Raw genomic sequence first — 15,638 nt, 5'->3', positions numbered from 1 at the left:
TAGACACATGCATACGTATTACATATCCATGTAAGTCATGAATACAAAGCAACATCCTTCATTTATTACATTTATTAGCTGCACCAACACACTTTGTGTTATTGTCTTCAATTAACAGTTCTGTTTCCCGTGATTTACACATATTTATGTTTCTCATGAGAGGGAGTGATGTTGTTCTGAAAATCAGCACTGCTGTGATTTCATCATAAGGCATCAGGCCACAGTGACAGCAGTACTGATAATTAGTACAAGACACTGACATTGAGTGTGATATAACTTCCTTACAACAGTGCTATATGCAGAATATAGTATTAACAAAACAAAAAGAAGAAACTGGTTGTGATTTTTTGTTTTCCTCCATCAGAAGAACAAGTTCCAGAATTGGCTGGACTGTTGCCAAGCAACCCCCAAAAAATCCTGCACACTTGCTTCTCTGAGTGTATCTGCTTGAAAAGGCAAATACTATACTGTCTATAATCTAGAAATCATCTGTGTTTTTACATATCATCAAACAGTGGAATGCGATTCCTGCATTTACCGTACTTTAGCAGTCTGTGTGGATGTGAAGTATCAGCATGATCAATCTAGACAAGCACTGTCCACTGTAATGTTTTTAACAGTATTTAGAATGCTTGGCTGAGGTGGAGCGATACACGCAGTAAGTAGTCCCTTTCACATTGCACTCATTATCAGCACTCATGAAATACTTCTTATCAAATCAGTGCTCCTGGTCAGATCAATTTTTTTAACAACAATCAAATGTTTATGGCTGCCCTTGTTCCCCTTATTGCACTTGTTTACGGTTGTATTGGCATTTCTGTACAGGTTTGTTGAGAACAACAAGCATAAAAAAGGAATAATTTTTTCTGAACTCATAATTTCCCAGGCTGATTCTGTGTTGCATCATTGAGCAATAGCAGACCAAGGAGTAATGAACCATTTCAACATTCTGGATCTTTATGATATCTATACATTTCACAGCCAGTTGCAAGAGTGTGCAGCCAAATATTTTCAGCAGAGAATATAAAGAGCACAATAAGAGACCCCTTGACCTGTCTAATTTTGACACTCAGTTGAAGGAGACTGGACAGACTTTTTCATTTAATCAGTGCCTCAAAGCAAAAACACAAAGTGACCACATTTAGTCACACAAACACGCACGCACACACACACACACACACACACACACACACACACACACACACACACACACACACACACACACACACACACACACACACACACACACACACAAACACACACACACACAAAAGACACCTGGCCTGCATTTGTTGTTTACTGTACATCTTGTGAACACTGTCCCGTCTAAAGCTGCCTCCCAGCAGCAGGATGTGGTGGTGCGACACGTCCTCGCTTAACAACACCCACTTCCTATGAGTTTGATAAACAGCCCTGTGGTTTCACTCACTCTCCTCCTGCCCGTCAAACAGAGAAACACACACACAATCCCACACAGACACACACACACTCACACACACACACACAGCAGCAGCTCAACAGCATCACCATCTGCTAATGTGACATATAACCAGTGTGAGTTATTGTGCATAATGTTACCCATGCTATCCTGAGATTTACTGTGACAAACTGTATAAACGCCACCACATTCATTTATGTATCCATAACTCAGCTGCTGCTCTCTTCATCCACTCAGAAAGAGACTGAGGGGAACGAGCACGAGAATGCCCTCAAATCATAGTAGAATTAGAGAGGGACGTCAGTATGTCACATTTGTTTTAGAGCGAGTGATGTAAGTGGGTCTGAGTTATGTCCACCACTGGACAGATACGTTCCACTTTAAGCCAGCCTTTATGACCCTAAAGGTTGATGAAACAATGGCTATAAATTATAGGACTGCTTCTCTTTTCTTCTCTTGTCTTGTCTTCTCTCCTCTTCGCCTGTCTCCTCTCCTCTCTTCTCCTCTCCTCTCCTCTTCTCTTCTCTTCTGCATGGCTGCATGGGCACATACGGTCCTGTCAGTCACATCTGTGAGCTGTCAGGATGTAAATGTGTGGATACATCTGGGGGGATGGGTTTGGGGGGTGTATTAGGCCTGCTGATCCTTCACAGTCCTCTTGTCAAACTTAACATGAAAATGAAAGTCAGTGGGGAGAGAGAAAGAGAGACAGAGAGAGACGGAAAGAGAAAGAGAGATAGAGAAAAAGCAAAAGAGAGGGAGGAAGTGAAATAGAGGGAGAGAAAGAGAGAGAGATTGTGTATAGGATAGAGAGGAAACACACACACACACACACACACACACACACACACACACACACACACACACACACACACACACACACAGAGAGAGAGAGAAACAGAGAGAGAAACAGAGAGAGACAGAGAGGGTCAAAGGAGAGGAGCCATGCCTAATCCTGTGGGATGTGAGGGTATCTGCTGTGTATGGAGATGGGATGTAGAGATGTGTTCAGCAGTGCATGGATCACAAAACCTTCCTAACTGACAGAGGAGATTCCCAGGAGACTGATGTCAAATTGATAACTGTTAATATATATATATATATATATATATATATATATATATATATATATATATATATATATATATATGTATATATATATATATATATATATATATATATATATATATATATATATATTAAAACCCTGTGTGAATCATAACAGCATGCTATATTGCATCATAACTCGGGAATATATCATAATTTTAAGAGTGGATGAGATTGGAGTTTACATTAGGTTTTCTTTTTTCTTTTTTTTTTTTACATATACATATTTTTTGGGTCTTTTTGCCTTTATTTGATAGGACAGCTGAAGAGAGACAGAAAATGTGGGGAGAAGAGAGCGGGGGAAGACATGCAGGAAATGGTCGAGGCTGGGAATGGAACTAGCGACCCCTGCGATGAGGACTGTGGCCTCTGTATGTGAGGCGCCTAGACCGTTTGGCCACCAGCGCCCCTACAGTAGGTTTTCTTTAATTGAAATACAAAATCATGGGTAAAATGTTTAGAAAGAAAGAAAGAAACGTACTTTATTAATCCTCAGGGGGGAAATACAATTTTCCACTCGTGCTATATTTTTTGGTCATGTTTCACGCACAGTTTCTCGTATCGCTTAGCGGTTTGACATCGCACAGTTTGGTGTGTATACATACAATTTTATGCACAAACATGCAGTGGACATGCACTTATGGAGAGAGTCAGAGTGAGGATGCTGCCATCAACCAGCGCATCCCGAGCAGTTGGGGTGCGGTGCCTTGCTCAAGGGCACCTCGACAGTGGACAGGTGAATTTCTCCAGCCACCCATCCACTTGTCTATGCTGAGGCTCGAACCGGCGACCCTCCGGTTGCCAAGCCAAGCCGCTATGGACTGAGCTACTGCCACCCCCAAACTACTTGCCCCCAACGTAGGGCTCAAGCCCACAACCAGATCAAGAGTCTCATGCTCTACCGACTGAGCTAGCCGGGCTGGTTACTGGTTTTTGTTATGATATAATATAATATAATATAATATAAAATAATTTAATATAGTATAATACAATATAATATAATATAATGGAATTTTTCAAAAGGTAGCTCTCTGTAAAGGTTGCCCATGTGAGCTGAACATTCAGCAAAAGTAAGTGCACTGACTTGTTAATTTTGCTCTTCTTTTTAAAAAAATTTCTTCAACACTGAACATGTCAACTAGTCTATAGAATAACCATCACTGTTGTTGTTTGCTGGCATTCAAGGCAAAATTTGTAGTGTTATATTATGGAACAGCTGGATTGCACAGGGGGAAATAGACACTGAAAATAAATTAAAAAAATAAAAAATATATGCAAGGGATTGAAAAACAACAATAATATCAACTAATAGTGCTGTGTAACACTGGAATTAAATAAAGTTGTTCTGTGCTCTCAGTGTTAACAAAATGAACCGGTAGGTGTCGCTGTTACTCAATAATAAATTCTCCTTTGACCCGGAAACAGTTCTTCTGGACCTTTAACAAGCCGGAAGTTCCTCTCAATGCATCTGACAGTTGGCTATCATGGCGCATGATGTCAAATCCAGATCTAAGCGATACGAGAAACTAGATTTCCTCGGAGAGGGTCAGGTAGGCTGCGGCAGATACTTCTGTCACTCTTCATGTGTCTCTATGTTTTTCGCTCCTAGTTTCTGGGTAGTTGTGTAAAAAGCATGGTAACAGGCTAACTAGCATTAGCTGGTTGCTAATGTCAACAAAGCATTGCTTGTCTGACCAGAGCTGATTAAAGTGTGTATATTCTGAGCTTCCCTTTTTGTTTTACTTTCTATCTGTCCTCTCCAGTTTGCCACAGTGTACAAAGCCAGGGACAAAACCAACGATAACATAGTTGCCATAAAAAAGGTAAGAGATATTGGCTTTATGCTTTCATTTTATGCTATCATTTTAAGTTTTTATCTTTTATTTGCTTGTCCTGCATTTCATTGTTTCTTTTATATGCTTGCCATCATTGTAAATGAAGGCTTCGCTCTCAATGATTTTTGATTTTAAATATAGATAATTATTTATTAGTTCACTATTCTATTCTGGACTGATGTTTAACAACACGCTTTGTCTTTTTTTTCCCCTTGAAGATCAAGGTCGGCCATCGAACTGAAGCCAGAGATGGTAAATGTTGCTATATTGCGCATACTTTATATAACATTACTGTGATTCTATTCCACGTTATGCAGTCACGTGTTATCCACCTGTTATTGACTGCAGCTCTTATCAATAGGTATTAATAGAACTGCTCTCCGAGAGATCAAACTGCTGCAGGAACTTCATCATCAAAATATTATAGGGGTAGGAAAGTATTAATTATGTGAAAATATGTGTGTATGAAATTAACATCTTACAAGTTTCTAGATTCAAAATATTCTCTTTTAAAATGATGATGATATTTAATGTGCCCTGTGTTTTCAGCTGCTTGATGCCTTTGGACATAAATCAAACATCAGCCTGGTGTTTGACTTCATGGAAACAGACCTGGAGGTGAAACAACAGTTCTTATATCTGCCCGTCTGTGCCTCTCCTGAGTTTAATGAAAGTCTTATTTAAGAACATTGGGAAGTTTTGATATGCTTCATATTAATTTAACTGAATCTGAAATGTTTAAATACATATACATTTCATAAACACACTGAATTACCCTTTTATGAAAAGTATAAGGCAGTTGTAGACTTGGAAAAGCTGTTGTTGTTGCAATTGATTTCTTATACAATGCTTATTATTGAATTTCTATTTCTAATTAGAATATTTGGTGTCTTATAAGAGCAGCATTTGCTCTTTTATATAGATTAGGAACTGTGTAAAAGTTGGGTTGAGATATTTGTTGATCTCTTTTTTTGATAAATAATTAATTTTCAGGTGTGTAGAAACAGTGACGTTATCACATAATGTTCAGCTTGGACAGAACAGAATTGATTAAAGAGATGAGATGAATGGTTACATGGAGGTGTAATAGCAGAAGGCAAACATAGTTTATCAGAAAGTATGAGCAGAACCGCATAGACAGCAGTGCCAGTGCTCTCATCTGACCATCAAGAGGTTCTGTGAGGCCACTAAGGCTGTTAGATTTCTCTCCGACTCCTCCTCTGGCTGGTTTTAGCATGCAAGGCTCCAGATGGGCGCCAACCACAGATACATCAAGCTTTTACAGGACGATGCAAAACAAGATAAGCACACTTTAAAATCAATACCACTCTGCTCTTGGCTCTCACCGTGAATTGATGCCATTAGCAGCTTACAGATAGACAGAGCAGGCATGAGGATGAAATATGATGCTCATCTCATTACCAAAACTAAAAGACTATTTTAGGCTCCATGCTTAGATTTGAGTGTAGGAGCTTATCAAGTACAGATGCTAGATGCTTTTATTGGCCAATATCTAGCAGGATACTGAAGCAAGTGTTTTGCTACTGTGGGAATAATGGAGGCTCTAAATGAGAGAATCTAAACTGTGCACAGAGATATATCCTGTTGTTTGATTCTCAAATCTGCTCTGATAAGTGTAAATTCAATTCAGATGTCTAGTCAACAGCAATGAAAAGACTTTGTGTAATGGATGAGGAGTATGAGTCGTCGGATATCTTGTCTCACTTGAGTCTGTTTTAATTTTTTTTAAGGTGATCATCAAAGACACCAGTCTCGTCCTGACTCCAGCCAACATCAAAGCCTACATCCTTATGACTCTACAAGGATTAGAGTATATGCACCAACACTGGGTCCTACACAGGGTGAGAAATCACACACGCACACGCACAAACACACTTGTATCACCACACACATCAGTAATGCATGTGTTGCTACTTTTTGTGCAGGATCTGAAGCCCAACAATCTGCTGTTAGACGGTGATGGAGTGTTGAAGTTGGCTGATTTTGGTTTGGCCAAATCGTTCGGAAGCCCAAACCGAGCCTACACACATCAAGTTGTTACCAGGTCTGTGCTTTTTGTATATATTTTTTTTTTTGTGCAAAAAACACAGAACTCACTTTTAATACATATGCCTTTGATTGAAAGTAGACTACACCCATCTACAGCAGCATAGGTAGCCTTCTTTTAGTTGAAGAATCTGAAGGTTGGCTGAGTATCTGAGGCTTCATTGTAGTTAAACTGTGTTTAATATCTAAAAGATGGGCAGTAAGAAGTGTAAAAAGAGTAGTGTGGTTTTTGAGCAGCTGAGAAATTAAACTCTGTCTCCCTGTTAATTATTCCTTCTTTCAGATGGTACCGCGCCCCTGAGCTCCTGTTTGGTGCCAGGATGTACGGTGTGGGTGTTGATATGTGGGCAGTGGGATGCATTTTAGCAGAGTTACTTCTTCGGGTACCCAAACCTTATTTCACCTCGATATTCAAAAAGTAAAAGATGAATGTCTTGGAACCATGCTTATTCATATGTGTCTTGTTCCCTGTAGATACCGTTCCTTGCTGGAGACTCCGATCTTGATCAGCTGACTAAGATCTTTGAGGCTCTTGGGACGCCCACAGAAGAGACATGGCCGGTTGGTATCTGAATCATCCAGCGTCTGCTTTCTTTATTAACCCCTTTTAACAGTGGAAAACTTCAATACAAATGTATTTGTCACATGTCTCTGCAGGGAATGAGTAGTCTACCAGACTATGTGTCCTTCAAAATATTTCCTGGCACACCATTGGAGCATATATTTAGTGCAGCTGGAGATGACTTACTGGAGCTGCTACAGGCTCTCTTTACCTTTAACCCCTCGACAAGGCACACAGCCACACAGGTAACACAGCTCATGAACAGTAGCTCTTTTCACTGTCCTGTTTTTGCTAACTTTCCTCATTATCTATTTTTTCTTTTTATAGTAAATGTGTGTGGAAAATTCTAATCAGCATCAGCCTAAATGGATTTTAGATCAATTTGCATTTAAGACATATCTGATTGCATTTCATTGCAAATGTGTGCCTATGTCTTACATGTAACTTGAATTTTAAAGAATTTGAAATAAATATGTATATGTGTATAGTTGTCTTAGTTTCTATACTTAATAGCAGCTTCGTATCAGATGCTACTGCCCCTCTCATCCAGCTTTTATTAAACCTTACATTTTACATTTTGATAAAAGCAGATATTTCAGTTATTTTAAAATATACCCTATTTACATTTCTGTGAATCCCAGTGCAGGTGTTCTAGTAGAGCACAAAATACAGACAACGCAGCTATAAGCTAATCAAAACAATGCACAGTAGCACCACAAGTGACCAAATTGTAAACATTTAAGTTCAGCCTTTTTATAATTACATATTTCTCCTATGATTAGTTTGATCGCCATGACCTATAGGAAACATTCAGATGTATTTATTCTACATGTTCAAGAGTTTTTAATCAATATGAACGTTTTCCAGTGGAAAACAATTGTTTCTCTATAGCTCAACAGCAAAATCAGATAAGATAAGATAAGATAAGATAATACTTTATTTCCTGGGGTGGAATTCAGTTGTTGTCTCAACACAGACAGTAGCAAGTAGTAGTAAAAGAATAAGGGTAGAAAAAAATAGGGGTACAAATAAAGATACAAATAAAAAAAGATTAATTAGATACAAATTTAAAGGAATATTCAAATGTTACACATGGTAGCATGGTTACAATCATATAGGGTATAGAAGAGAAGATAAAAGGGATAAATAACTGAAATAAATGTTTTTGTAGCAGTAGTTTCCTAAAGGGTTTGCCCTTCAGAAAACATCAGGCTTTAGTCATAAAGCACTTAGTGCACTTAGTACATAAAGTGTAATGACTGACAGGTTTTGATGCATATTGGCAGGTAATACTGTGTTTATTTATTCTGTATTCATTTTTAATCTGCCATGTATTGTCCTTCAGGCGTTGCAGATGAGGTACTTCAGTAACAGACCTGGTCCCACTCCAGGTCCCCAACTCCCCCGACCTAACGGTTCGGTGGAGGCTCTGAGGGAGAAGGAAACAGTAGGGCTCAAGAGGAAAATCGAGGGCCTAGAGACAAGTAAAGAACAGAGATTACCTCATTGTTGATTTATGTCGCTTCTTAATCTATTGTTTACATAACCTTGAAATACCCATCGTAAAATAAAGCTGTTTGTATCATTAAGCTATAAAAAAGGGAGCGTTGTAATAAAATGTCTGAGGTTTATTTTGAAGGAGCTGGTAAGTTTAGAACAACCCACTCAGACCAAACTTACATATGGGAAGTTGTGAATGCTAGCCTCGAGAACCGCTCCTGTGTTCTCATGGTTATTCACACTACAGTCAAGAACCTTGAAAACCACTGGACTGAAGCTAGTAATTCAAAGGGTGTTGCCTGCAAATTTAGCTGTAGTTATAGACTTAGAATATAGTGAAGTAGAACACACAGACACACACTTGTAGGGGCAGTTTAGTGGATTGTGGCAGTGGGAACGTTTTACAGAAGGATGATGTCGGTGTTTCTGGGAGGTTCAAAGCTTTTTTGGCTCCTCCTGTGGTTTTGAAAATATCTAGGTTCCTTATAGCTGTTCTCTATGCTACAGTATACAGAGGGGAAACTATAAACACTTACTTGAACTTGAGTGGTTTGTACATTTCTTATTATAGGTTTGTTTGAATTGCACATGTAGCACTGATAAAATGTGTCAGTATAGCTCTGAAGTGCTTTTCTAATCTGGTTTGTGACAGCTGTTTTAATGCTTCTTTCAGCTGTGATGAAGAAGAAGCTTGTTTTTTGACCAGACTGGACCTGTTACATCTGATGATCCATCTTCAACTCCATGTGGGGCTCAGCTTTCCTGCATTGCTCAGGATTCTCCACTGGAATGGAAAAAAACAAAACCAAAACCAGTAGAAGGAAGACTGCTCGAATGGGCTGCCTTTGAGGACATGTCAGAGGTTGTAGCTGACTGTGATATCAGTTGAAAAATGTGCCTAAGGTTTGAACTATCTAAGTTACTGCTGTGATCAGCAGGGGATCCTTTGATGCAGTACAGATGGTTCATGGTCAGTAGAGTCAACTCCTTAAGCTCTGGGAACCCGTTGAAATATGTTTATTTATTTGCTGGAAAAAAAGAAGAACCAAGCTAGCCAGCCTGACTGATTTCATGTATTTTTTTGTATTCAAGACCAATAAATGGTGCAAATAAAACTATATGGAGCTTGCCTTGTGGATTTTTTGGTTAAAGTCACTTCTAGGACTGCTCAAACTCACTATGAAAGATTATTCTATATGATATCTAAGAGATCTATCATAAGTTACGCTCCTTCAGTCACTGAACATCTCTGCAGTCTACACAGAATATCAAGAGATTCTATGTAAGAAGTATTTGCACAGACTCCCCTTTTCACCAGTTGAATATGTGTGGACAGAAATATACTCTGGTTTATTTGCTCAGGATGTTAGAGTCAGAGGGAGGTGTGTTTGACAGTTTGTGATTATATGACATAAGCCCTGTCTTTAGGGCAGACAGGTTGACGCAAGGCTTGACACCAGCTCATGCATCAGTGTCCCACTAGACATTTCTTTCCCCTTCTGTCCATTCTCCTTAACATAACTGTGATCTGACAGTCTGGCAAGTCAGAGGCCTCATGCTCTGGCAGGTGTTCAGCTGCTCTTTTGGTTTTCTGTCAAACAAGATCAGATGTGAGAATAAAAGAGGGGAGTAGGAAGAGATTACAGTGTGCTGCCTTGTGTGATGGGTGTCTACTTATATATGTCCACAATACAGCACTGAGAGGAGAAATAATGGCTGTGTGGGGGATGATGGGTGACTACAGCCTACTGTGTGTACTGGGTGATTGGGTCATATGACAGGTTTGGCAAATACCAGCACAGTCAGAGAGAGCCACAATATGAGCCTTATCAGTTAAGGCCACTTGATTGGCCAGAAAACCAACCAATGCCCACGTTCTGTTACAAAATGTAAGGTCAGGGATTGTGGGAGAAACCGATACTTGCTCATGTGTGTGAATCAGCCAGATATGCCTGTGGGTTGATCTGCAGTGGAATGATTAAGACTATGTTATGAATAATACAGTGTGGAGCCTTATGTAAATCAGAATTTAATCACAAGTAAAGGATCTTTATTTGCAGACACTTCATACTAGGATAGTCCTCATGCTATAAGAATAAAGATAAAAAGATTTTGGTGCCGTTCTCAACATTCTGTTAATATGTGAACTTTTGTTACCTTGGGATTATACACTTTTGAAATTACTAATAAATATAACAGCATTTAGAATTATTTTACAGATTAGATAAAATAAGACTAGATAAGATAAGATAAGGGAAATTCTTTTGTAACAGCAGCTTATAACATGGGACAGGGGAATACCAACAATGTACTTACATAGTTAAAAATATAATAACGATATTAACAGTAATGATAAGGGTAAAATAGAATAAAATAAAATAAAACAAAATATAATAAAACATAAATAAATAAATATGTACACTTATATCTGATGAATAGATAGTTATGTAAGTTATTGCACAGATAAAATTGCACCAGTTTATTAAAAATAACATACACAATGTGAAAAAACAGTGCGATTCAGATACGAGATAGATACAATAGTTTGTCGGTGTGAATCATAAAGAGTGAACCGGAAGACAGAGACATAGTGCAAAGTCACACAGTAACTGCCATGTAGTGAAGAGAAAGATGAGAACAGATGACTAATGGGACATTGTGGCACTGCTGTTAAATAGTCTGATTGCAGATGGGATGAAGGACCTGCGGTAGCGTTCCACCCTGCAGGTTGGGTGTCTCAGTCTGCAGCTGAAGGAGCTGCTCAGGGACCCCACAGTGTCATGCAGGGGATGAGAGGGATTGTCTATGATGGATGTCAGCTTGGCTAATGTCATCCTCTCACCCACTTCCTCTATGGAGTCCAGAAGACAGCCCAGGACAGAACTGGCCCTCCTGACCAGCCTGTTCATTCTTTTCCTGTCCCTTTCTGTGCTCCCTGCTCACTGCATAGAAAAGTGCAGATGCTAACACAGTGTCCAAAATGTCTGTTACAGAGTCCTGCACACTCTGAAGGACCTCAGTCTTCTCAGCAGTAGCAGACGACTTTGGCCCTTCTTGTACAGGATGTCAGTGTTGTGTGACCAGTCCAGTTTATTGTTGAGGTGAACACCCAGGTATTTGTAGGTCTCCTCCCCCTCGATGTCCAATCCCTGGATGTTCACCGGTGCAGTCTGGGGTGTCTTTCTGTGGAAGTCGATCACCATCTCCTTGGTCTTGTTGGTGTTGAGCTGAAGGTGGTTTAGCTCACACCAGTCGAAAAAGCCCATGATAACCTCCCTGTACTCCAGTTCGTCCCCCTCAGACACACATTCAACGTTGGCTGTTTCATCGGAGAACTTCTGGAGGTGACAGCTCCCAGAGTTGTACCTGAAGTCAGAGGTGTACAGAGTGAAGAGGAAGGGGGAGAGCACTGTCCCCTGTGGTGCTCCTGTGCTGCAGACCACTGTGTCAGACACACAGTCCTGGAGCCTCACATACTGTGGTCTGTTGGTGAGGTAGTCTGTAGTCCACGCCGCCAGTTGACAGTCCACGCCCGTCCTCTCTAGCTTACCCCTGAGTAGAGAAGGTTCTCCAGGTGGGACAGGGATCTGTGAAGCAATGTCCGGCTGGTAAGCAAACTGCAGGGGGTCCATGTTTTTGCTCACCAGTGGGCAGAGGTTTTTGAGGATGATCCTCTCCATGGTCTTCATCAGGTGAGAGGTGAGGGCCACAGGTCTGAAGTGGTCGGGCTCCCTGGGGTGCAGAGTATTTGGGACTGGAACCATGCAGGAAGATTTCCACAGAGACGGGACCCTCTCCAGACTCCGATTCAGGTTGAAGATGTGCAGAAACACCTGCACCACGCCAATCCCAGCTGACTTCAGGTGGAAGGCAGGGTGCACCCTGGACAAGTCGCCAACCTATCACAGGGCCCTCTATATACATATACAGGCTAATTTAGATCTTTTTGATTAAGCTGTTTTTATTTCTTCTCATTGAGCCCAAACTAAGCCTATTTTTCATGATTGTTGAACTTGAATCATCTGACATTTTACCTTTCTTTACTATGTGTCAAATGGAAATTAAAGCTCTTGTAAGGAGTTTTCAGCTGGTTGAGAAACAGACCGAAATGAATACTGAGGCCTCTTCATGAGCTGTAGAAGCACACCACACCTTCAGCAACAACATTGGGTATTTCTGTATTTTAAATATTTAATGTATGATACTGCTGCCATGGGGAAAGTGTCAGACAGAGTGAATAACTGCACACTACAGAATCAGCCACAACAAATAATGAGAGATACTGTATTAATCCCCCTGTTATTGATTATGCTAGATGACCACAGGCTGAAATACATCTTAAAATTGTCTCATATCAGTTTTTGCCATTTAAGTAGTTTTGAAACCAGTTCTTTTACACTTTAACACTTTTACTTGAGTAAAAAGCTTGAGTTGATATTTCAACTTCTACAGAAGTCCCTAATATCTATACTTCTACTTGAGTAATGAATGTGAATACTTTTGACACCACTGACGGTGCATGAGGAAGCTCATCTTTTTGTTTAGCTCTGTGATAGTGATGTGCTCACATTGTGGGAGGAGACGGGGAGGAACTGAAGAGGAGGGGGGAGGAGAGACAGCAGCGGCAGCAGAGAGGGAGGCAGGAGGTCGGTCGGAGCAGTTTGAGGATCCGCTCGTTGTTTCCCGTGTGGCTGGTCTGATTTCATGTGGAAGAAGAATTAGGAGGCGACTGAGAAAAGCAGCAAGCTCGTCTCTCTCTGAAACGGGATTTATTACGCGCCCCTCCTCAGGATGTGTACACCGTGTTGTGTATCGCAGGTAAGGAACATTTCATTGTTGTTGTTGAACGGTTGGTCCAGGGATGAGCGTTATTTAACGTACCGTCGACCGTTGTTTACAGTTTGTATGAAGACATGAACGTTAGTCGTTCACCGTCTGCTAACGCGACACAGCTCAGCGGGGGTTTCATGTCGTGGTGATTTCCCAAACCACTGTCAGCTACCGGAATTCATCCTAAAACTAAGAGTGTCACAATTCCTCGAATGTAATGATTGAATAACTTTGCTGTAGTCACATTAAAACCGCAGACAGACAAAGGAAACTAGCCAAAGCGTCACACACAGCACAGCACAGCGCGGAGCCACAATACTGTACCTGCTTATCAACAGGAACGTCATCTTTGTGTTCTTACAGATGTGCTGATGGGAACACTGAGACATTGTTGATCCAGACGTGTCTCGTCTGCATAACTACACCAGTGGTGTTAGACGTGTTTACGTTGTGCTCGTCTTGATGCCCTTTCAAAAATGCACAGTTGCACTTTTTAGGAAACGATAGCTAAAAGCTTCAAGCCAATCCGAGTCCCAGCTGGTTCTTCTGTCAGACACTCGAAGATGGTTTAGTTTTGTACATTTATCTTTAGTTAAGGATACATTAGGACACAGCGGTACAAGAAAAGCTCTGTTCCTGCTGCTATTACTGAGCCGAACAAGTAATAGCATTTATTTCCTCACACACTCAACCTCCAATTTTAAGACTTGAGCACAGATTTTCTTATGTATTCATGTGATTTTATAGCTTTTATTGGTTGACTGTTTTCTGATATGCGTTTTAAATGGAACCTCAAGCACTTGCATCATTTTATCATGTCTGTTCATTTTACCATTTTTATTGTTATATTAGTTTTAGGATATTTTTGTAAGTTTGCACATTATGTAGTTTGTTCTGTCTGACATCTGTCTTCTAACTCAGTATTGACCTAGCATCTCACTGGCTGAAAAACAAGTTTACCTACTGGTACAAATAAAGTAACCTTAACCTGAACATGAGGTTTTATTTGCTAAACTGAAGAAGATTGACATTTCTTACTCGTTAAATAAACCATAACAAACATCAGACTAAATTATGCTGTATTGTGTGCTAAGGATGTTGAGACCTTGTCATTTTTTCTTAGATGTCTGTTATTTTAAATTGCAAAAAAAGTTAATAAACCCCCATATAACATAAACTAGGACTTTGTTTTAATCAGTGTTGTTCCTTTTTTTTTTTTTATTCTATATTTATTTTGAATGGACAGGTAGAACCAAACAGCATAGCAACAATAGTAAAAGTAAAAACAAAAGTCCTTCCAGTTTTGTCCATTTTGAGTCCAGAAAAAACACAACATCAGCCATAGAATAAGAGTCCAAAGAGGGTAAGGTCATACATTATGGATCAGCTTTTCTTCAGTCAGTGTTATTCTTCCTCTTTGGATGATAGTTAATTGAACTTGATAGCTTTCGGGCAGCTGATTGCACAAAACAATACATTTGAACACAGCTTTTTGAAACCACTATCTTTTATTTCTGAGAGTAAATCAGAGGAAGAATCAGAAACGTAGTCATTAGGAAAATGATAGGTGATTAAAATGTTTGGTATTTAAAGTATTTGAGGTCTGTAAGTTCTATGAAAGCGGGCAGATAATGGTTATGTGGTAAAACAAGAGTTTTCTTCATGCTTGATGGGCTGTTTTCCATCTAACTGATTGTTTTTGACCACATAGTTACAACAGCTGAGCTGGTCTGATCAGTAATTTAATTAGGGATACACATCCATCATCTAAGTGGAGCTCACTCCGATATCCTGCTCTTTTCAAAAGCAGGGAAACGGGGGAGGATTAAGAGGAAATGAATTGTAAACAATGAGATCAGTTTTGTGTTGCTGCGCTGGTGGGCTAATCCCTGTCACAGACACCCTATTAAGTTTAGTATCCATCTCTTTTGTACATGTATACTTGTAATTAACTTCTTTGGGGTGTGTTTATATGTGCCCCTCTTGAGGTTCTGAGACGCCCAACTTGACGTGTGGTCTGTTAATTTCCTCTTTGGCTCTGAGGTGGAAATGAAGGGAGGGTGGGCGTCGATTGGGTTAAATTTAGTTTTTAAAAAAAGCAGGCATGGAGAGGGAGCAGCTCACTCATAATTTCTCTATGGGATCAGGGATGTATGCCATGTTGAGTCGTGATAGGGGGTTAGCTTTAGCTCAATGTTCTGTCCAAAGCACTGCAAGCGTTGGCTGTGAATGTGGGACGGGACTGAGACCATGTGGGTGAATTGAAGCGGCACAGCTATGGTACCAACAACTTTGGCAG

At 40.1% G+C, this 15,638-nt stretch overlaps 2 protein-coding genes across 2 annotated transcripts in view; both read left to right on the top strand.

The window, feature by feature from the left end:
* The first annotated feature begins 3,970 nt into the window (after positions 1–3,970).
* On the top strand, positions 3,971–9,638 carry cdk7 (cyclin-dependent kinase 7). Its single transcript, XM_034692818.1, has 12 exons — positions 3,971–4,095; positions 4,309–4,368; positions 4,599–4,632; positions 4,742–4,809; positions 4,930–4,998; positions 6,132–6,242; positions 6,327–6,445; positions 6,731–6,830; positions 6,922–7,008; positions 7,105–7,254; positions 8,355–8,493; positions 9,183–9,638. Exons 1-12 carry the CDS (start codon positions 4,030–4,032, stop codon positions 9,209–9,211), a joined length of 1,032 nt encoding a protein of 343 aa, XP_034548709.1. The 5' UTR covers positions 3,971–4,029; the 3' UTR covers positions 9,212–9,638.
* Positions 9,639–13,103: 3,465 nt separating this feature from the next.
* Positions 13,104–15,638, top strand: part of serinc5 (serine incorporator 5) — a 27,968-nt gene continuing 25,433 nt past the window's right edge. Inside the window, exon 1 of the mRNA XM_034693007.1 lies at positions 13,104–13,327. Within this exon, the coding sequence (XP_034548898.1) occupies positions 13,301–13,327 (27 nt within the window). The 5' untranslated portion in view covers positions 13,104–13,300. The remainder of the gene's footprint in view (positions 13,328–15,638) is intronic.

The sequence above is a fragment of the Notolabrus celidotus genome, chromosome 9, assembly GCF_009762535.1.
Source record: "Notolabrus celidotus isolate fNotCel1 chromosome 9, fNotCel1.pri, whole genome shotgun sequence".
Taxonomy (NCBI): Eukaryota; Metazoa; Chordata; class Actinopteri; order Labriformes; family Labridae; genus Notolabrus; species Notolabrus celidotus.
Note: the sequence above shows the minus strand (reverse complement) of the source record. Positions and strands in the feature narration are given on the sequence as shown.